General features: G+C 44.0%; 1 protein-coding gene across 23 annotated transcripts in view; it reads right to left on the reverse strand.

Moving 5' to 3' along the window:
• Positions 1-24,518, reverse strand: part of kcnma1a (potassium large conductance calcium-activated channel, subfamily M, alpha member 1a) — a 152,520-nt gene that overhangs the window by 99,739 nt on the left and 28,263 nt on the right. For all 23 annotated transcript variants that reach the window (XM_037122883.1, XM_037122881.1, XM_037122882.1 and 20 more), the window contains exon 2: positions 12,273-12,440. In XM_037122883.1, coding sequence (XP_036978778.1) covers positions 12,273-12,440 — 168 coding nt within the window. The remainder of the gene's footprint in view (positions 1-12,272; positions 12,441-24,518) is intronic.

Genomic DNA, 24,518 nt, shown 5'->3' on the forward strand with positions numbered 1-24,518 from the left:
GGTAAAATACTTGCATTGCGTTACTTTAACCTGAAGAATAATTTCTCACCATCTTCACTTGCACTGTGCCTGACCCCCAGCTTTAAGTGCAGGCATTCGTATATCGGATAATCCCAGTGAACACGCGAGCATGTAACTTACATACATTACACATTACTCATGACGCACCGATAAGAAAGTAAGACTTTAAAAATATGTTCCACTGGTGTCAAAGGAGAGGAGCGGGAGAAGGAAGCGAGCAAAGTCACACTGCTTCTGGTTCGTCTTTGATGCACTGAGGCTTTGAAGTCAACGCTGATGCAATTTAGAGGCCGGAGGCAGAGGCAGACCTACAAACCATTTAATTAGCACCTTGCCATGGCTCCTTATGTGAGACAGCTACAGTAACAAAGCCAAAAAATGTCTCTGCTTCTTTGATTTACACCCAAGCAAGACTAGACTTTGTAAGAATATTTGCCTGGCAAAGCCTAAATGCACATCTAAAAAAAAAAAAAAAAAAATGTGGTACGCAGAAAAAAAAGCAACCCAAGGATGATTGAACTAAATTAGGTATAATAAAACTGAAAGAGGAGTTGATATTGTGCATTTCAGCCTGTAAATATCTATATCTAGATCAATCCCAACATGAATTTCCATCTTGCAAGAATTTGTTTTCATTACCTTTCCCCCCCTCCCATATTTCATTTTCACCTGCCCACTCACACAATAATCCTTCTCCCTCCCCTCCTTCCTGTGCCTCTTACATCACCTGCAATCGTCCCCAAATGATCTCATGGAAACTCTGAGCAGCGAGCGGCGAGCTAGTGGAGGTGATGTGTCTTTTTAGGGACACCGTGCGGCTGTCCCATCCCAGGAAACAGAATCCCAGCGGGGGTAAACGGATCTGAAACCTGGCTTAGCAGATGGTCCCCACGGTGCTGACTCTTCTGATAAGCAATTAGAAGCGCAAACATGACCCGAGTGACAACAGCATACGAGAGCTCATCCGCGACCCGGTCCGATGCCGTCACGGGAGTCAAAGGACGGTCAAAAAAAGATTGAAATATGAAGCATAAAATACTGCCATGCCTACACACTGAGAGCTGGCACTCCATCATTCACCTTCGGAGGCTCTGCGCGGCGCAGTAGGGAGGTGTTTCCCATCAATATAAAACATTATGTGACAGTTGCTTTTGTGTTGCCTCTCAGCTCGTTTTTAGGAGCAGTTGAACCATATCATCTATCTTCCGCCGGTGATTCTGCCGCAATAATAACCTGTCCACCCTATAAAGCAGAGGTAGGGATGCAGTCAGCCCCATCTCCAATGATCCTTTCACTCCCACACCATCTCCCTCCGTGTGACTCAGACCTGCTGCTGATGTATAGATGGTGAGACAGACTGCGAAGAGGAGGCCGTTCCCCGCTCCACAAAGCAACTGACATGCGGCATGCAAAGCCTCGCACCACGAAAATGTTGAATGTTAATAATTTGATACTTCATCATGCCCCTCTGGGAAATTCTCTTAATGCTCGGGGAGCGCTGAGCAGACAGTGAGTAAGAGGGCCAACACCCACAGTAGGGAGCTGGGAGGGATTCATTTTCCTCCTCCAGGAGCCTCCGGGTCAGTTCGCCATCATTTAGGAGCAGATGCTGATTTATCTTTGCTTGCACTAAGGAGACTCCGACTGAAATCACAATTTGTCTTTCCTTCGTGCGAGTCAGGGATGATAAAAAAAAAGAGGTCTTTTGGGACATGTCAGAACTGCTCCTTTAGCCTTCAAGTATGAATTATACATGAATTAATGAATGACAGATGAGTAGGCAGGGGTAGTGAGACACAGTGCTGAAAAATCGTGCACTAGAAGCCAGCAAAGGATAGCTAGAAATAAGGCATAAAACGGAGGTTATCCTCTGCTTATTGCACTTCTGCATCAGTGGAAATAATGAAAGGAAAACACTATTTTTTTTATCTAATCAGCTGCAATAAATCCAAAAGAAATGTTCATTCTTTGCTAATCTTGTCCATAATCCTGTTTTTGCCGAGCTTTGAAGACATGTGCGTGGCTGTGACAGCGGTGTGAGACGCGGTTGGATCAATGTGATGCTGCAAGTTCTGATCCATTAGGTGTGCGTCATCCCAGAGGCACTGAGTCACTCAGCGCCGTAGCAGGCGGCCATGACAAAGACGAGACGGGGAGAGCGCTGCCCTCGGAGGTGACAGGGGGGCTCCAGATGTACGTCTGCATCCACTCTGACGGGCTGCTTAGGTCTCTCTCTTGCGTCTGAACGCAATTTCGTACCCGTCTGTCCGCTTGTCTATTCGCCTGACGACTGTTTGCTTTGTGGCTATGCACCTCTGTCTGTCTGACCGTCTGTCTGTCTGTCAGTCAGTCAGTCGATCTCTCTGTTGCTAGTCGGCAGTCTAATGCGCCCGTGACTCTAACCGTAATCTCATTTCCGGCCACCTTGTCACTCCTCGGCCTGAGGTTTCGGCGGCGCATAAATAATCACATTGTGAAAAGCAAACAGAATATTATTATGCCAGTCACTTGCCAAGACTCAAAGAGGGGCTATATTTTAATTATCTAATAGCACGGACGACTTGTTCAAAAGCAACGGTGAACTCGTTGTAATCAGCTAAGTGATTTTGGATTTCCTTTGCGACGCGCTCCAAGGGGGCGGGAGTCTTTTCCCCGTGGCCAGACTAAAGGAAACAAATGAACATGTGCTGTCGCCGCAGTGTCTCAGACATATTGCCTTATAAGTCACAGGTGACTTTGATCCAATAAGGAGCCGGCTAAGTGAAACATCACTCCTGCATCTGCTCTCTTGACCTTTTCCGGGGGGGAGCTCGAGGAAGCCGGGACAGACAAAGGGGACGCCGGTTTGCGCCGAGAGGAGACAGGTGTAGGTCACTGGCACGTTAGCAGTAGTGGCTCAGGTGGCAAATGCACAGGTTAATAGATTGGGGAGAGAAAAGAACAAGCAATGATGAGTCATCCGGCTGGACAGCTCAGACTTATTACGGGCCTTTAGGGGAGCTGAAAGGAGAATCATTCTTGGGGACAAAGTGAGATCAACCATTTCAGAGTTGTAAAACTTTCTCTAGTGTGCCGCAAATTTAGAAGCAGTGTAATAGTGATCAATTTTAAGGAGCAGAGTAAGAGGTTCAACCACAAGCAAGCTACAGTGTGAGTAATGTTATCCTTTAGCTGATACAAAACTACTATTTTTAGCCGTTGCGTATCGTGCAAATCCAATTTATTGAATCTTTCTTCTCTGGTTTATCCTACTGCTAAGTAACTCTAGCTGTGGTTTTTCTCACACCCTGCACTCATCTCCTACTCTTACGTGACAGAATTTCAAATGGAATGTTTTCTGGATAATACTATCCTGAAGCGCCGTGCTTATACTTACATATTCATGCTCGGATGTGCAGCGCTATGTTGGCTTGCTAAGTAAGAAAGCAGCGCATGAATTTATACCAGCTGAAACGATGATGGTAGGACACCCTGTTGCTTTTTTTCTTCCTCTTATGACATCCTGCGCTCCCTCTCATCCCAAACTCCTCCTCCTCCTCCTCCTCTTGCTACACTCCACTGCTCCGTGCACGACTTGTGTTTCTTATGTGGCGGCAGCCCAGAAAACCCAAACAAGGGGCTGCCCTCACACTGCTGACCTGTTGGCCGTGATATGAAAACATATTCCAAATGGAAACTGAATCCAGTGATGTAGATGTTACTAAAGCAAACCCTGAACCCAATAAACATTTAAAAACAAACATTTATCATTTGATTCCATAAAATATTACACACAACTGAAATACAACCGCATGTTCTAATTCATAATATAACTACTAACTAAGATACAAAAAATAACTAATAAGTAACTTTATTATGAAAATAACATCATTTTCACCTCTCGGTGTACTTGTGCTTTGCTGTTTTAAAATGTGACATGTAATAAATTAAGTTTAAAACATTAAGAATTAACTAAAATAATGCAAAAAAGTACGAGTTTAACGTTATTTTAAAGACATCGACATATTGTGTTGCCGAGCTATTTACTGAAGTTAGCATGCTAACCAGCTAGCCTCAGCCCACCGTTTTTCATAATACCACTCCCAGCTCCCAGTGCAGGCTACTCGGCTGCATGGCGAACTGGTTGACAGCAGCTGCAATTAGAAGCAGTTAAAACCCTGGTGATATGCTCCCCTGGTGGCCAAATCTTAGGTACTGCACCTTTGAACACAAAAGCGATTCTCTACTTTGGACTTTTCAGAATCAAGCTAAAACAATGAAATAAAAAATAAAAAAATTTTAAAAACTTGAACTAAAGTGAATTTATGACGAGATACGCTGTTACGCTGTACTCGGGCACACTTTGAGGATGCCAAATTCAGCCTGCTCAAATGCTATCATGCTGATGTTTAGCAAGTATCATGTTAGCATGGTAACCTTTGCTAAGTAGCACTAAGCCCAAATTACAGCAGAGGCTGATGGGAATGCAACTATTTTGCATATATCTGGTCATAAACCAAAGCATTGAGGGGGGAAAAAGAGACAAGAGGAGATGTCGGAGAAGTTACACGATCCATCTTCTAGAAACCAGGAATGTTTGTATAAAATATGAGTACATTCTGTAGTTGTTTAGACATTTCCGTTTGTATCCAAGTGGTGGACCGCTGCTCAACCGACAGACCAGCATTTTATGGCTGACGCACCATATGGACTAAACCACCGCCAAGAAATGTTTATATGGAGGGCCACACCCATCACGTACCCCATCATCCTGATCAGATAGTTTATATTTACTTCATATTTATGCTCTCTACCAAACATTTTATCTCATGCTTTATCCTCAAAGAGCCTATAGTTGTTGGTGATTAATATACATGTGTTAAGGCACTTTGGCTGGCACCACACCCATCTCTCGCCTTCTGCTCCCTCCATCTCACTCTCTCTGCTGCAGTGCTTGTCCCCCGCCGTCCCTTCAGCATAAACAGCCATTCATCACCGGTCAGAGGATTTAAGTCAATGCCAATTGGATTGCCATCGACTGAACTGAGAAATTATGGCAAACGACAAAATGAATAAGCTGCGCGTCTAGCTAAACTCAACAACTGAGGAGAAATGGATGGGCGGCAAGGAGACATCCGGGAGGTGCCAGAGGGCACTGAGTTTGAGTTAAGGGAATAGGAGCAAACTGGCTCGGAAATCGAGTTTCATTATGGAGGAGCACACTGCGGGAGCGAAGTGTCATGTCACCGAATGCTGAACAGAGTAGTGAAAAATTGATACATTTGTCCGTGTCCACTGCTATTAATTTACAGAGAAAATTGGTTTGTGAAGCGTGTGTGACGAGTCCTGCAGAGATAGCCTCTGCGGCTGTTGACTGTTTATTTCTCGCGTCAACATGGCGGTCGCTTTCTTAAACAGCTACTTGTGACAGACACGACAGGGGCATGTATGTGCATAGAGTTTTTCATATGTTCATGGTAGGACTGGGTGAAAATTCTGTATTATACATTGAGTTAATTACAATCATAATGTGACAATTTGATCATATGATGTAATCCTACATGGGGCTGCATACAGATTTGGATACTGATGTTTTTTGCATTATACATGGACACAGCAGTCTTACATAGAATATCCTTACAGGCTCTGTGTACATAGGCACAACCTCATCATTGTTTCTGTGACTCTCAGTATGACCATCTCTTGTGCTTGCGACATGTTTCTTGACTGAAAAAGCACTACTTATAGGAGTCACACTGGAGTTGTAGGGACATGGTTGGGGCGATGGCGGGCACACAAAGTCCAAAACTGTTACACCAGACTCCAGAGACTATATCCAATCAGTCCTTGACTTTAGGCGACAAAATCACCTTGGTTAAGGTTTGGTTGTTGAAGCAGTTGCGAAATTCCGTTTATAGGATTCACTATGGTTAAAGTTAGGGGAAGATCTTGATTTTGGGTTTATACTGACAAAACCGAATCTCAATGATGACAAACTGCTGAGATGCAAGGTTGATAGCGCAGAGTTTGGTCTCATTATTGCATGAACCACAGTTTATTGTTTTGACCCTCATTTTGAATATTTTTCATGTCACTTTGACCATAGTCCAAATTCGCACAATGGCAATTTTCCTCGGACATCTTGCTCAGGGTGGGAAGTTCGACTGCAGTTCTGCTGTGTTCCCGATTGCAAGTTGTATAAATGTAGAAAATCTGTAAATTGTTATAGTTTAGCCACCTACTGATTGATCAGCGACTGAAAAGACTATATTTGGTGAGAATCTGGAGAAACATCAATCCAATTTTCAAGGTGAAAGAGCTTATTTGATACCCCGTTACGTCCTAGCTAACATTACTGTTTGACAGTGTTACACAATTCAACAGGAAAGGTTTAAGCTAAGTATAAAATATCAACACACATCACAGGAGAAGTGAACACACTGGATGTAATTAACCGGTAACATTAGGGAGAAAGTGGTTGAATGACAACGTTAGCTAATGGGTTACCAAATATGCTGTCGCACCTTGAAACATGGCCCGATGTCCCTACAGATTCTCATAATTTATCATTTCATCAGCTGCCAGGTGAATGTGGTCTGTATCTGGAATACATTGTTAGATAAAAATAACAATAATAATGATAATAATAATGATAATAAACAGTATGTGTTACTGAATCTGTGCAACAAACACATCCACCCACAGGCTCCCATGCAAGTCCACCTTAAACTGAGACTGGGCTGAAATCATTATCACAATATAATCCCTGTGGATGGATCACACATCATGTAGTAAAACCATCATTCTTGCAATCACCCAAAACGATGTAGCAAGGTACCTTGTCCTGCTGAATGCATAGGAAGAGACATATGTTGCCCATTACTTTTGTGCAAAAGGGGGGAGGCTATTGTCATGGAGGAACGTGATGCAAGAGAAGGCGCTGTGCTGACAGCTGTATGGGAGCCGAGGAGTTTACTGACAAGCAATGAATTAGTTCCACACACTCAACAGGAAAGCATCATTTGCCAGCCCAAACAGACGCACGCAAGGACTTGCATTTACACATTCATGCATGCACACAAAAACAAGCCCAAAGGACTGCCAGGACAGAAATGTACTCATACATAGGGGTAAACACACACTGCACTAATGTGGAAAGTAGAACACTGTGAATGACAGCTGTTCTCCGGGCAGGCAGCGAGGCAATCACGGGGAGTGCGAGAGAACACATTCACACTTATTTTCTGCACAACAGGATGTTTCGGGACACATGGAAACACAGTGGAACGTACCCACAGTGTCCTCACACACTTTGCACAATCTCACCTCATTTCCTGCCAAGACACACACACACACACACACACACACACACACACACACACACACTGTAAGCAACTGTTCTCACACATAAGCTCGCGAATGGGGGAAATATGATAAGAGAGGGGTAATCACAGGTGAAGGAGAAAAGCGGGCTTCCAGTCAGAGGCTATGCTTGAAAATCGCGTCTTACAAAATGAAGCGTGTCGGGGTTTATTACGGTTGCGGTTGGAATTCATGCGTTGTCAGTCTACCTCGGAGAGAGCCACATGTGTTGTATCTGCAGATGACAGGGGTCAGTATGCGGAGTGCCATGCAGTGTGTGGGCGGACGGGAAGGCAGAGAGGGATGACCATAGGGTTTAGGTAGCAGGCCATGAGAACAGATGGTCCCTGGTTGCCACCCAAGATCCCATTAAGAAAGATGGCAGGGCTGACCTATTTCTGGACCAACCATGCCGTGCATATCTACAGCGCAGAGTGATAGGGCGAATATCTGCGTTCATAGGTTATAATCCTCGCTGTTTTTGTTGGACATTACGGGATTACGTGCGCTGTCACTGTAGCAGCAACGCGGGATTCAATTAGACGAGAGACGCTGTGGTAACGCAGCGCGGGAATTCGGCCCGCTCATGCTTCCAGCTGTCCGACTCCTCATTTCCTTGGATACTGTGCCCTTGAGTGCTTAATGAGGTCTTTCGACAAAGCAACTGGGGTGATACGCTTGTCGAGAGACCGATGAGCCATCCACTTTCGGAGCAGAGGTGCTTTGCCTTTCACCTACGTTCCACATGCAGCACCTTTGTGTGAACAGCTGTCTCGAGGGGCTCAGAAACACTTCCTCCTGAAGCTGCATCTGGCACTTAGTCGCTCAGTTGCTTCCTGCTCCGCGCGAGCCCCCCACAGAATGGCTTTTTCACCTATCAATCACTTTCCAAACAGCTCTTTTAAACCCATTTTAAAACGGATTATTGTAAGAATATTTGTTATTTTATTCTTCTCCTTTGTCTGCGCCAACTACATTACCAGCAGAGGATCATGTTCGATTATGTTCAAGTTCATTGCCCCTCATGTTTTTCCCTTTGCTCCCTGAGCTTAGTGTCAACTGGAAATGACCCCGGAGGCAGATCATATGTGAATGAGGTGATAAATACTTGATGAGCGGATATTGTAAAGGTGATGGGTGATACAAAAAGCTAGGGACCCACACTGAAGAGCAACACCGGCTCATGCTAGCATCAATCATGTCCCGCGGTATTTTATGAGGCACATAAGGTGACACGGAGCCTAATCGAAATTGGATATATGGCTGTGCGTGTGTGTGTGTGTGTGTGTGAGAGAGAGAGAGAGGGGGGCTCATGCATGTAGGTTACACAAAGACAGGGCACTTTGACATAGTATGAGGACACAACATATTATCAGCACCTTTGTCTTTTGAAGCAACATAAGGCACAAAGATGTACACATAAATTCTCCGAGCACACACACAATAGACCTGCTGCTCTTATTTTACTGTTATACCATGGTCTGCGCAGTAATAGCTTCCTGCTCCCACTACCTATAAACCATTTTCCTCCATCATCACGCTGGCGGGAAGCTCAATGTCCCATAAACATGGAAAATCTGACAAATTGCTATTATATCATTGACCGGCAACTAAAATAACAATGGACAGTGAAAATCCACAGAGACATGGGGGAAAACAATATAATGTATAATATAATGTTATGTATATATATATTATGTATACATAATATAAACAACATATTTAATGACCCGATAGCTACAGCTAACATTAGCATGTTAACTCTCAAATATCACTAGAACCCTAGAAGAAGAAACAGTTAGGGTAACTAGGAATGGGTGAATGCTTATGGATCATCTATGTATGTAGTCTCATCTTTAAGTATGTGGTCCAGTGCAGTTTCAGATATTTTAGAATCAATTTAAGCCGTTTCCATCCTGTCATGTAAAGTGCATCTAAACTGTGATGTTAGCTAAGAAACTGCTGAATGCTAACATTAGCTGTTTACTCGTGGAAGGTAAAGGGTTAGATTAATGTGTTGCTTAACTTTGAAAGATGGCTGAATCTCCCTCCAAAGTTTTCTTATCCATCGTCTTTTCAGTTGCTAATCAATTGGCAAGTGGTAAATTTAAAACAAAAACAGTGAAGCATTATCCAAGCTGAGTGTCAATGAGGAAAATGACCGCCGTCTATGGTTCAGCAATGGTGCTTCTTTAAAACAGGGCCACTAACGACTAGAACGATTCTCATGCATCACATGTGGTCTGGTCCTGATGGTTGTGGGTGGGATATGGGTTTATTTGATTCCTTCCTCATCAAAGTAAAGTAGTTTGGCAAAGTCACATTAGGCACCAGTAACAAAACAGGCCCCGTTGTTCGCCTGCTGGTAATTCGGCCCAGCATGGGGAAACAATATGGGGGACTCCTGGGCCAAGCTGCCCTGCCACGGGTGGATTTAGAATTGTCTGGTAATTCAATAAGCCTGGGGGTATACTTGATCTTTCACTTGCAGTGAAGTCATCAAGGCAAACAAATGAACGGGGATGGAGGGCTGCCTACCAGAGGCTATCTGTCTCAATCTGCTTCGGCTTTGGCTCTTCCACCTGGATAGAACAGAGCCCGCATCAAGCTTTAATCCCACCTGTGTGTGGTTTTTTTTGTTTTCGTGTGTGTGTGTGTGTGCACGTGTGTTATTTCTGCTTGGCTCTGCCCAAGCAGACACCCCCCTAATGTCAGATGACTGAGCGCCACTACACAGCAGTTGCTATGGTTACCAGCCAGGTTCCGTGTACACGGATACTCACCGCAATTTTGATCTGCAGTGAAGCGCTGATGGGAGAGCAAGAGTCCCACAAAATCATCCACCCACACACACACGCGCGCGCGCACGCACACACACACGTACATGCACGTAAGATACAAAAGCCATCATGCATGTACTCTATACGTGGGGGGAAAATAAATGCTAGTTTACATGAATCCACAAATGAACACATTCCACCCACATGGGCAGATACTCATTCACCTTCACAGAGCGTGCCTCATCAGTACATATTGTGCTGCATATCATTAGACTGAGCGCGTAAGCAAACACAGCCTGCTGGGCTGAATTATCAGCCCCACCAGAAGTAGCACAAATCACAGTAGGTGATACACCGGGATATCTCTACGCCTAGAAACCCCTTTAAAGCAACCGGTGCTTTATTTCTCACCGACTCACACAACCTCGCACTGCTTCACTCTCCATCTGCCTGTCTGTCTCTCCGTTGGTGTGTCCGTCTCTAGCTTTCTTTGCTCTTTCTCTCCCATTCTCTTTCTCGCTCTGTCTCACACACACACACACACACATGCATACATACATACAGGGCAGATTGGAAGCGCTCAGTCAGAGCAGAAGATGAAAGCGAGAGGGAGCTGTGTCCATGCCAGCGGAGCTGTGTGAGTGGGGAAGTGATGAAAGAGAGGCTCATTTAGTAAATTGACAGCTCCCTTCAGGATTCTTCATCTTTCTTCGCCATGAAAAGGCCCAGAATCCTTCTCAACTCCCAGCTAACTCTCGCCAGGCGTGAAGAAACTGTCACATTCCGGCAAACATTAACAATGACGGCGTTTGTATTTTAGGTTGAGATCCATCTCGCTCCAGTTTCCCACTGCTGCCTCATTTGGTCCACAGAATGCAAAAGGGGTGTCTGAGCAAGACAGGCACACCAGTGCTAATATTCTGATGCAAGTTAGGATGCAAAAGGAAGGCTAGACAAGGCAGAGCTAAGAATAGATAAAAAGAGGGTTTTTAATTTCCTATCTATGAAGGTGACGGATGCACTTACGCAATGAGTAGACACACGGCATGAGCACAAGGTTTCTGGCGCAGACCACACCGTAACTTTCTTAGCAGACTGTTCAAAAAGCTGCTGTTGAGGAGCGACAGAGGCAGAGGCCCTCAATATCTTATCTATGTGAGAAAATCACAAAACTAGACACAGAACAACTGTAGTCAGGGTCATTTCACTGTAGTGCATCTTTTCCAGCATGGAGATGTCAGCTCTGATCTGAATGGGCCCAAGTACTAATAAGACACCATGAATTATTCGAAGTAGCTAATCGAATAAGGGTTGGTCATTACAGTCATCATAGCTCACTATTGCTAACTAGCAGACATCTTCCTAAGCTGAGAGGAGGAGCACATGAGAAGCGCCGCTGATGGAAGAGCAGTTTTCAGTTTTAATAATGAAGCAGCACAGGACGGAAGCGGCACCACTGCAGAAACACCAGGATTTGGGTTGTCGAGCGCAGGAGACATTCTGGGGGCACAGTGAGGGAGGGACCCTCCAGCGGGTGGAGGGGGGGGGCGACTGTAATTCATACAAAGGGAAAAGCCACAGTGACAGCCTCTTACCTACTGCACAAACACCACATATGCTACCTCTCGTACTTGGCAAATAAATCTCCCCCTCACATACACACAAGCATGCGCATGCACACCCACGCGCACAAATACACACACTCATCGGTTGGAGCTGGCAGAGGCACAGCAGAGTGAGTTACAGCGTGCCGCACATAGGCCATTGCAGCAGAAAGAAGGCTGGACGGTGCCAGCCAAATAGCCAACTGAGATTCAGTGAGGGCTGAGTATCCACCAGCATCTGAGGGGATCAAATTAATTGCCCTACAGTATGTCTCCAGTGGGACCTGTATAAAACAGGTGAGTAGAAGTGTGCATAGCGGCGGATTATGCAGCGGATTAATCTGGAAGCCAACTTGGGTGTGAAAACCAGTTGCAGCCTGTCTGCCTGAGGAAATACCATACTGCTGCACTTATCTAAATTGTGGGCTGGGCAAAATGATTAGTGTCCATGCTAGTGTGCTAATGGATCTGAGTCTGAATTTGGGGCATGGGATATTTATGTCTACTAGAAAAAGGGAAAACCTACCAGAACTCTGCCGGTGAGCGTCTGAGCGGAGATCATGACACCGGCCCAGTCTTTGACCGAAGTCATCCATCCCACCTCGCTGGCCGGGGCCTCCTGGTCCTTCTCATCGCCGGTCTTTGGTCTGTCCGCTGCCTGGTTGTTGGCGGGGTTGTTCACCTTCTGAGCCTCCTGGAAGAAAAAAAAAATATCGATTTGTGGAATTAATGGAGCACATTAAGGATAAAGATAAATAACTTTGCACTGCATTTAGGATTTTTGCCATTACATACAAATGTTTCTAAACTGCATTTAGGAAAATAAAAAATCCCACTCATCTTAGGATAGGAATTTAGCTGTTACAGGATGGGTCATAACTGAAGAATTTCCTGAGTTAGGAATCCTAATTCAGGATGGTATAGACACTGTGCTGAATTCAAACTACTCCCAGTAACTGTTGAATGAAAATGGGGAACAACACGCAGACTTAGGACTATTATGATTAAAATGCTACTAATTCTAATGGACACATGTTGGAGAAGCTACTAATGATTTTAGCCTGTCAGAAAATCACGTTAGCCTCTTGGAGAAGCTGCTGCTGATGTTAGTCTCTTGGAGACGCTAACACCTATGCTAGCTCGTTAGCTTTACATTTCCTGGACTACGTTTGCTCCTTCAGCGACACGATTTATACTCAAACTCAAATGCTTGCTTTTCTTGTCCATGATAGCAAGACAGCGAACCAGCGACAGGTGAGCAGTTGCTAACCTTTAACAGACAAGTAACAAATAAAACAGATTGCACATATCAGCCCGTACTGTAAAATACTATCCCGTTAGGTGGGAGGTTGAGGCTTCTGCACGTCCACATTCATGACAAGCTACAACCTCTGCGTGCAAAAAGAATAAAAGAACCGCAGTTGCAGCCAACAGGCCATGATGGTATCCATCTGCTATATGTTTAATATGTGGGTTAGAACATGTGTGAGTGTGTGTGAGGGTGTTAGATAACAATAGAACGTATGTATGAACATCCTGTCTTGCGTCCGACTGAGTGAGCAGAGTTGCGTGGCAGTTCATTGACATGCCTTGCTTGGCACAGTCAGCGCGTGCAGCTGTTCCTCTCCAGCCATTCACTCACTCGTGATTCGACACAAGCGGGCCCTTCACCATCCTTCTGGCAGAAAAGGGGAATGAATAGAATTCCCCGTGTTTTACAGCCTTTCGGGGAACAGAGTCCTTGGATTTCGCACACACGTACAAAGAGGCGGAGTATAGTTTTGTGTGCGTCACCCTCGGCCTTGTAAAACCAACGCTAGGCCCAGCAAACGGCGTTCACAGAGGATCCCTGGAACTGTAATAACTTTTGACCCTCTCGACGGCGGCCCATCGCTCCTTTCCGAGGAGTCAGGCTCGTGCGACCGCAGAGAGTACACATGCAGCACTTTACGACGTCCCTCCTCACAGTGACAGCTAACAAGCAGCCATCAAAACAGATTATGTGCCGCGTCAACAGAGTGAAATTTGTTTTCCAGTACTGTACATGTCACTTTTCTTGTTTTTTCTTGTTTGTTTAGATGACCCCATAACATCCAAAAAAAAAAAAAAAAACGATGACTCAAATGAATAAATAGAAAGATTTGCGTTAACAGCGAGTTTGTTTTTGAGCTACAACCAAAGGCCAAGCAACCACCGGGGTGACTGATGTTGTGTTCTGTATGCCCACATGCAACACAAAAACAAAACCGGCTAAAGAGGAGCGATATTACAGATGGGCCCGAGAGAGTGCTCTGTCCGTTTCAAGAGGATTGTCTGGTCAAATTGGATTACATGACATAATGATATGGCATGGACACAGCTGCCATTTTCCTAATTTGATTCGAGCCCCATAACAATGCCAATAAACTGGCCTTAAAAAAGCCTGACTTAGTCATAAGATCATTATCTGCTCCTGCCGTCGGGCCTCTCAGTACCGCAGCAGATAATTCACTTACTTGTACTTCATATACTCATTAAATAGCTTAGTGTTCGGAGACTCACAAAGTTTTTACGGTACCCATCATGAGTGCGATCCGAAGCGTTGATTTCATCCGTGAAACTAACACTAAATCAGCGCCTTATTATAAGTGACAGCTGGAAGCGGGCTGACCTGCCGAAATTTTGGAACATTTCAAAGTTGAAGCCTGGAGGAGATGGCAAGCTGCAAATACTTGAATGCGCACGTCTAAGGGAACCTGCAGGCTGAGTTTTTAAGATTCTGCTATCTCTTAAACTCTCAACCACCCTCAATCCCTCGGCCACACTTCCTCGGTAGTCTCTTGACTACATTGCCAGCATGTCACATGTCGCAAATACTCAGCAAAGTGTGCACGTATGCGGGTCACCGTGCACAGGGATGTCTAAGATTTCACTCCGATTGGCCGTGTGCCTGCTCGGTAGCATGTCAGGCATGTTGTGGTGGCATAGCATGTGCTAGTCTGGGCTCAGCAGTTACTTCTTAGCCGGAGGGCCCCACTATCCCTCACACTCGACACACACACAGACACACCACCAAGAACTACTGAATGTCACGTAAGTCACGTCTCACAGTAGCAGTACCTGTTTCGAGCTCTCGCCACTGTTTCCACTAGATTTGTTTTCCATCGTCCCGTAAATGCCCTTAGACCAAAATCCTGTCACAGCGGCTTTGTGGTAAACACTGCTAACTGACTGACAGGTTTGCTGGTGCTGCACCACACCGAACAATGTCATCATGAATTAGTCTTAAAAAAAAAAAAAAAAAAAAAAAGAAGCTGCGGCAAAGTAAGACATGGATTTAAAAATATGACAAAATGTTGATTTACTTATTTTTTTATTTTATTTTTTTAGTTGTCAGATATTGTGCGTCAAACAGCAACCCTCGCTGGTACACCACCTGAACGCGGGGGCTTTAAAAAACACATTCGGCAGCGGGGATGTTTTCACCGTGCGTGCGTGTGAGCATGTGTGTGGCGGAGGGGAACACATGAATAATGGATGCAGTCATAAACTGATGGTTGGGCAGATCAGAAGAGACAATGTAAACAAGGAATTGCTTCTAGTTCATTTGAGAGGCCAGCGGTGGGCCAGAGCAGAGGGAGAGAGGGAGCCGCCGAAGCAGCCTGTCATGGGAGAATCCATCTGCCGGCTATATATACACACCTGTGATGTCAAACTGAGAGCGAGACGGACAGAGAGAGAGAGACAGGCAGGGAGAGAGAGGGGGAGAGGGAGCAGCAGGAGTCATGTGGAGGAGTAAATGTGTTTATAACCACACTCAAAAAAGGTAAAATTATATAATAAAAGAACCAAAGCGTGCTAAATAAATATCTTATCAAAGAGGATAGTGTGCTAATGCACACCTGGCAGACAGGTACACAGAAGACGGACGTTACGCAAGAGAAGGCAGCGTTATTGTACTCGACTGTATCTCACCGATATCAGCTTCGCTGTTGACTTTTCTCCCACAGCTGTACTCAGCTACTGCTAATGCAAACCAAACATTTCCAATTGCTGCTAGTTCACGTACCAAAAAATGTTTGGCCTGCAAAACAGGAGGTGGTGAGGAAAAGCAATGTGCTCGTCACTGAGATTAACACCGACAGCAATTGTCACATCAAAAATGTCTACAAACGAGACAGCATCCATGTTCAGCGTTTTGTTTTTGTCAGTGAATCGGTTTTAAATAGTGCGGTAAACAAACAAGGAGCCACTTCAGCGAGCTGTCAGATAAGGACTGGACTTTCCCAGCCTCTCCGGAAGGTTAACTGTGTCCTGCTGCTGTGTGAAAAAACTACCTGTGACACGGGCAGCATGAAATCAGACCGCAGTTCCAGTCATGACTGACTTCTTTCTGACTTTCTAAGAAAGTGAATGTGTTGATGTAAATAGATACACCTGAGGTGCTGAGTTGCTCTTTTATTGTATTTCTGATACAGTAGCATTTTTTTCATCACTTCATCACCGGGAGCGCTGGCATTGAGAGCTGTCCCTTTTTTTTCCACTCTTGTCTGTGTAGGTACCAGAACTGGAGGATCCTGTTCTTTGCACGTTCATGAGCAGACAGGACCGCCTCTTTATGGAGTTCTCTGTCCTGATTGGATAAAGTGGTCGGGCATACCAGAAAATGTCTTTGCTCATTTACTGCGTGAAGAGAGGAGGAGAATACTGGGCAAACAATCTGTAAGAATGATAACTTTTGGAATATAGAAATATTTAACACTTAACTTAATATGAAAATAATGCCTACAGCAGCTTTAATAATTGTAACTTTAAGATTTGATATAATTTTCTTGTCACATTTTATATAATTATCATTTTATTAATCAGTGATGAAAATGTATCAATTCCTAGTGATTCGACTCATTTCTGATTGTTGTGTTATATTGTGAGTGTAACACCTATTGATTGTCAATGGTTACAGCCTTGTTTTATTTTCACCTTCTAAATGCAATGCCAATATGCTCTTATTCTGCTCTACCTTTGCCATACATCCATACATACATAACCTTTCTGGTAGAGAGTCATTACTATGAAAAGTTTTCATGTGACGCCTGTCAAATTTCTATTTAAAAAATGGATGTAGTTCATCTTCCTACTTCAAGAAACCTTTTTATAACAAGACAGATGAACACTGTTATAATATTAGGATTGTACCAATTAACAGAGTACACAGGGGAGGTCTGGTAATAATGAGCGAGAAGGAGACGGATAAAACATGACACAGGAGGGGAAAAAAAGACAAAGAGAGGGACTGACAGCGAGAATACAGGACAGGGACAAAGAGACAGAGGCTACGGCAGACAAAAGAGGACACCCACTCACACAAAGAGTCAGGGGGAGGAAAGAAGAGGGAATGACAGAACCATAGAGCGAGGAAGGGGCAGAAGTAATGGCGGAGAGACGGAAATTACAAGACATCAAGAGAGACAGGAAACTGAGCGAGGACACGGATGGACGGGGGAGGGGGAGAGACGGTGACAGAGAGATAGTACAAGACAGCGAGATAAACAGACAGACAGACAGACATATTAGGAGCTAGGGAAACAGGAAGCGGGAGCTAGGGGACCTGAGACACAGAGAGCAAGACAGGAAGAAAAGACAGGAGAGAGAGAGAGAGAGAGACGGAAACGCGCCCATGTGACTCCGCCGATCTAACAGGACTTGGCTTAAGCGCAGCTGTTCCTCTGGCTTTGGTCCGCATCGCTGGGGAAAACTCTATTCCAGTGTGAGAGGCTATTTATAGCTCCCTAACCCAGGGAGACGTGAAACTAGTGAATATCATAACATGCTCTGTTCTCCCCGTTTGCTATTTTAATGCCGGTACAGTTACCCTGTGTCCCTGGGTTACAGGCCCACACTGGGTCACAGTGAAAAGCGAAGAGGGAGGAAGAAGAGGGAGCCTCTTCACATGCTAATGAGTGCGCATACATGCGCAGGTGCAAAGGCTGAATCTGACAACACCATGTGGAGGAGAGATGTTATTTCTGGGTCATGCCTGCTGAACCATATAGAACTTAAGGGGGCCAAACGGCGCAAGGTAATTACTACCAGGCCATAGGATGTGACGTGAGACTTGAGTGTTGTATCTGCTGGAGAGAAATCCCCACCATGATCAAAACGATGTTACTGTAACGCCCAGAACTTGTGTTTTACTGCAACACATAGAGATTAAAGTGCAAAACACAGAGGAGCATTCTGATTCGTTATGACGAGACTCTGCAGGCCAAAGCCTGTTGATCCCGAGGTGAATGGCTTACCTTGGCTGCCATGTGTTTGTTTAGGGATTACACAGGTGCAGCAGAGGAAGCAATCTGCTCAGGACGGCACCCATACGTGTCATCACTATAAACACAATTTTCAGATCACCGCGCTGACGTGATTTTCGATGGGCTTGGGTGGCAAAGCAGAGCAAATCTGCACATGTGGTAGACGGTAGAGAACACATTTGCCATCGAGAGAAAATCGACATTTCTTTTCCAGAAACTGCAGTGAATGGTTGAGTTTTACAGTAAGCATGGACACAGCTATCAGGAGCTGAGGTTTGTATTTAGGGATGCAAAATCATTTTTAGGAAATCACAAATTTTAGTATTGGTTGGACGGAACTAATGTAACCTTTTGAGCTGGACTAAGAAATGTTACATCACATGGTACCAGGAGCGCCCAGAGAAATTGCTGGGCCCCTGACATTTCCAGTGAATGGGCCCCTCCCTGAATCTACATAACTCATATACCTGCTTCATTTGTTTTACTGTAGGAGGATGTGGAGATGCGTCATCCACCCTTATGTAGGTGGTCTTAGCATAGCAATGACATTTAATCAAACATTAGGTAGTAATAAGCTTAGATCAGTAAATGACGAAGGTCATGAGGCCTGCCACCATCGATGCAACTCAATAGAAAGAATGTGTTTTCATTATAAACAGGATAAATTTAAAGCAATAATAAAGACAATTTTTAATTTATTAGTTTCGTAAGTAATGATATTTCTGGTTCAAGATAACATTTTGTCATCATTGCTTACATGTAGGACCTTTTACCCTTTGCGACCAACACGCTCATATTTTGATAAACTACATCCAATTGCTTATAAATGCACTTTCCAATCATTCTGAATCAGCTGTAGCAACAGCATAGAAATTGAATTCTATAAGACGATGGCCATGTCTTATTACGTATGTTAGTTGTACACGATACAAAAGTATACAAACCCATCTTTAAATAAATGGACCAAAAAAGGAGGTTTGTATTTTTATTCAATGTTGTTTCTGTCTTCCTCCGTTTACCTTTCTTCATGCAGTATGTATGTCTGAAATGTTGTACTTTCAGATGCTGCGTAAATAGGATACCATGCTCCACAAACAAATGAAACTAATTTGTACAACATTTAAATTAAAAAAAAAGTCAGCATTGCACACAAGGAAACGACAAGATTAAGATCAGTCAAATCCAGATGGCCCAACAACTGACAAATGCGACATCACAGTTTGATCATTGGTCTGACCAAAGGATAGCAAAGCTATCAGTGTCACAGCAAAGGTTGTCCATCTCCAAAATCACATTAGCCCTGTGCTGCCCCACTCCGCCGGTCCTGTTTAGCACTGCAGGCCAGGGTACGATAGGATGATTTGTGGACACTGAACTAAATAGATGACATCCACAATGTCGGCAAACAGGAAGACAAGCCAAAGGGTTTCCATCTGCCTGCATCCTCACTGGAGAGCACACACACACACACACACACACACACACACCTACAACAGGACAGGCACTCATTCTTCAAAATGGCTGCATGGCGAGTAAGGTTTCTGCCCCAGTAGTGACGTCTCCTCGGACAGCGAAGAGAGACAATAAGACAGTGATGTGAAAAGGCCTAATGTAAGCCTGGCAGCACATGCTGTCTAAGACATAGGTTCTTTCACGTCCCTCTGTTCAAACAGGACAGGACAGAATAAAGACACATCCATATTGACATTACTTCTCTAGGACTTTGGGGGAGAATGACAGAGAAAAAAAAAAAAAAACTTGAATGCACTGCCCTGTTGATTCATAATGCTGTACTGCACCTCTTCCATTGATACAACATTTCAAGCCCCAGTAGTCTGGGATAAAAATAGACGAAGCAGTGAATTGTGGGAGACTGAAAGGTCAGCACTTGTCATCCGTAACGCCTTTGAGTTTTATCATCTTTGTGTCAGCAGATAATATACGGCCACTGGCTTAAATGAGGGCATGCTTAAGATGTACGATACGTAATAAAATAAATGAAAGGGGTTTTTTGGGGGTTTTTTTTTTTTTCATCTGAACATTTTCTGGTGTAAAAAGAACGGCCGAAGAGCAGTGACAATGAGTTAACGCTCAGCCGTATCTCTGTTCCCTATAGACCCAGTTGTTCGGCAGCTGAAAGCTTTGGGAGCTTTAACAGACGGGAGAACAAACCAAACCACACTAACTGCAGATTTCCCTTTCGTTTACTATGTGCGCTGAGCAACAAATGGCACCACAGCAGTTTCACACCTCAAAAAATCAATATCATAATTTCCTTTGCACTCTCCGTTCCCCCTGGAAACAGAGTTTGCAGAGAAATGGCCCGCGCCGCATCACTAGAATTTGAACCCGATGATCACCTCCGGTCCTGTCCGATCCGTGATGCCTAACAATGCGCCCTGAACGAGGCGAGCGGCCGTCGATCAAGCTCTCCCGCCTCTGACAAAAAAAAAAACAAGCTTGTCACCTCTTCCGCTGATCTTTGCTCCTCCTGCTCCTGACTCCAGGCACAGATAACTGAAACTGCAATCACTACGGAAACTGGGCACTGGAAAGATAAACGGCCTCAGACAAACAAATAAGGGACAACACAATTACCTGTAGCTCGAGTATTGCAAATTGAACAAACGACTGTGTGGGGTAATAAATACAGTTAATGGGAAGTCATTACATACCACACACACACACAAATCACATTCCCTTCTAAATGCAATAATTGGTCATTTAATTCTTGACAGGTGTAATTTACACAGTATTTTCTTCTTACCAGCCTGGAGTTGGCTTGTTACTATGGTGACATACGCAGGCTCACATTCTTGTTTTCTATGCAAATGCGGTCCGACTTGAAGGGAAACGCTTCGAAATTGGACCGTTTAATATGAACCAGACAAATGCTCCTCAACGTGATTGCTGGCATGAGGAGAATTCAAAGGCGGCGTTTATCGCACCAAGGACGGAAATCACAGTTTACATACATCATCTTCAGAAAGCCTTTGATTCCGCGTATAATGGTAACGGCCCACACAGAGAGTAACCAAGATGTGTTTTGACCCAGGCTATAACCTGCGATGTTTTCCCAGAAGGGGTTACATGCAATTTTATAAGAAAGTAGCTGGAATGGGGGGAGGAAAAAAAAAAAAAAAAGGAACATGCTTGAATGACGTGAGCTTTTATCGTACTATAGCCATCAGTGGCACAATCACCTGAGGGTATTTTCCACCATTTTGTATGACGGAACATTGTGCATGTGAACGGGTGTTTACCGGATGAATATACATGTGGAAAATTCAAGAGAAGCACGCTTTAATATGTCCAAACAAGGTCCGAAGGCATTTAGACACCAACAAAAAATATACATCCAGTGTTTCACATATTTAAAACCAAAAGCCCTCTGTACTACACTTCAGTTTGACAATTCTTGGCATCATTTGTGGCCGTAGCGTGCACTAAATTCTTTTTGCAGCGTTCTTCACAATGACGTTTCTGTCCTTGTGATATTCTTGCTGCTTTGAACCAGCTAATTCCGCCCCCCCAATCTGTTCAGCTATTCCCTGAAGGTTGACTCTATTTTCTATTATTGCTCTAACAAACAAGACTTTCATTCATTCAAGGGCACTGGACAATTGTATGTGTGTGTGTGTGTGTGTGTGTGTGTGTGTGTGTGTGTGTGTGTATATATATATATATATATATATATATATATAGTATGTGTGTGTTAAAGGCAATGATTGATTTCTATTTCATCCGGGGTTCCGTTTGTGTCGGCATCGCTTACCACACCTATGAATCAGGAGGTAATAGGGTTCCTCCGGGCTCGCAGTCTGTCTGGACCTCCTAACCGCGGCTCCAGCAGCAGAACTCATATCTCCACTAACAGAGCTCCATCAGCAGCAGGACGCTGCACTACAGAGCCAAAAACCGAGGTCATTTTTCTAATGCTTAATGTATTTTAACCACATTGCACCACAGCAGTCAGCTGATTATGATACTTTTTTTTTTTTAATGTTCATAAGATATTTCAAAGCTAGGTTTGAGTGAATGTTATAGCTGTGTGTGTTGTTTTGCAGTGGTTGAGAATAAGCTGACAAGAAGTACAAGCTTAGAGAACCAGTGGGTTAACCAACCTGTACTGCGGATACCTCGACCTCCATACTCAGGTTTACCCTGGGTTGCCACTGACACTGCAAGATAATAAATCCGGGCTTGGTTGAGCTATCAAACTCACTTTGCCTCCTCATCGTTCTTCTTTCCTTCTACCTGGCGACCCAGCAATGCTGCAATGTATTCTATATAAAAGTGCATAAAAAGAGAGGCGCTGTGTATTGTATATATTGCTATAGGTATTTTACATTCTTAAATCTTGTGCAACTAAATTTCATTCTTGACTCTGATACCGGTCGGTGTCTCGAAACATTTTAATCACGTTGGCTAGTAGTAACAGTAGTATCACCAGCAAGTCCTTTGCAAATGAATTCCCGTCCTCCAAAAACATTTGGAAAGCCGATCCTTTCTGTATCTTTAACTGCATTGCTAACTAGCTGCATCCCGCCCTCTGTGGGCCAATTGCTCCTGTTTCCTGGCTGATCATAGTCACCGTCTGTTCATCATTGATCTTGACCAGACTTTAACAGCGCTTTCAGAAGCCCTTTAAAAATGTCCAGCGTTTAGTCAATTGCATTCACTAAGCTACATTTTAATGTTGAAGAGAAAATTCTAATTCTTTAAAAGCTGATAGAGTGACTAAATGAACCCACTTAAAGCTGTTTTTTTTTTCTTTTTTTTTTTATTCATTAGTCAAACTGACTGTTAAGTCAAATTAAGGACTACACTAATACCTTTATGACCAGAAACTGAACATTCAAATTGTGTTAACATTTCTTTAAGGCTTCTTATCAAATCTTGTATCCAATATTTCATAAGATACAATATGTAATAAAATGAAAAGAAGGTTTAGATCTTGATGAAACACTCACTCATGATGTTAGATGGGCTACCTGGTATATTACTTGTAAAACAACTTGAATTTTAAAGTTGTTGCAAAAAATGCAATGAAATTAGTATTTGTTTCATTTTTATTTTCATTGTTTCATATAGACTATTAATAGGGTCTGGACCTCATTAATGAACTGAGAGCATTCCCTTTTCTTTCTACGCCCTCAGTTAATTTAAAGACTAAATACAGCAGCGCAGAGAACGCCGGCGACGGCTACAGCAGTCTTGTCAAACGGGCACCTGTCTGAGCCCTGATCCCGGATTGCCTTCAGATCACTTTAATGAGCTTTGCGCCTAAATACAGATGGACGGAGAGCTTGGCATACAACAGACAGACGAAATCGGGGGCCCTTTACTTTCTGCAGATTAGCTGTTTTCCAAGAGCAGACAACAACCAAGTTGATAGCTATTGCCCTAATTGGCTCCCTGCCGTCTAACCTGCACTGATCAATGAGCGCCACGCTATAAAAAGCAACATCCAGACATGAATGGCAGATACATTCATTGTTTTGTTTTGGTTTGTTTTTTTTAAATTAACCCAGGAACACAAGAGCCAAGAGGTGAAATTATTTCTATGTTTGCATATACACGTTCTGATTAGGGAAAATCTGTTTATGTTCTTTTTTTTTTTTCCTACTGTAAATTAAATCTGTAGATGCAGCAATAGAAAAATAGAGATTGCAAAGGAGTATTACGAAACCGAGTCCAAGGCAAAGTCGGTGTAGTTTCATGCTCCGGCTGTTTTATTTGTATCTAAGTTTGGATTCAGCCAACAAGAAAAACAAGGCTGTTATTTAATGATTCAGTCACTCCAGAAAATGTGTAACCACAGAACAACAGATGAGTGGGAGATGTTGCATGATGGGCCACAGTATCTGAGAAACTGCAGTCCATGCATAAGATATGAATGACTAAGTATGAGCCCAGGCTCTCAACACGCCAAGCTAGCAGATGTGTGTATTTCGCAACAGCGTGGCCGGATAATATTTTCGCTAGGCTTAAAATTTCACAGAGATGCAAAGTCAGAACACAGTGCGGATACTGTATCGATCCCGTTTGATGTATTCCGACAGTTTAAAGGTTATTAAGGCTATTTTGCCTTTCACTGCTACCTCCCTTTGTGATCCCCTTGGACTGGTCCTCGCCTGTCCTAACTGACATCTCATCAAACCGCCATTACACACAGTCACAGTTGGCTGGCCGCAATTCACGCCCCGAGGAACGACTGGAGGTAAACTGGTATAACCCATGTATCCCTCTTTCCATCTTCCCGTTCTCCTTATCCTCTCCTCTACCTCCACTGTCATCTTCTTTGTCTTCTCTTCAATTCCCCGCCGTTTCTTTCTTGCTCTCCCCTCTCCTCTCTTTTCCACTTCACTCCACTCCAGCGGCTTAAGAGGAGCCTGAAGAGACCGAGGAGATTAGGTTCTCTCTGCTTGAGAGACAGGTCTCATTACCTTTATCTTCTCCTGATGCAATAATACTCTGAAAAG

Source organism: Acanthopagrus latus, chromosome 15 (genome assembly GCF_904848185.1).
Source record: "Acanthopagrus latus isolate v.2019 chromosome 15, fAcaLat1.1, whole genome shotgun sequence".
NCBI lineage: Eukaryota > Metazoa > Chordata > Actinopteri > Spariformes > Sparidae > Acanthopagrus > Acanthopagrus latus.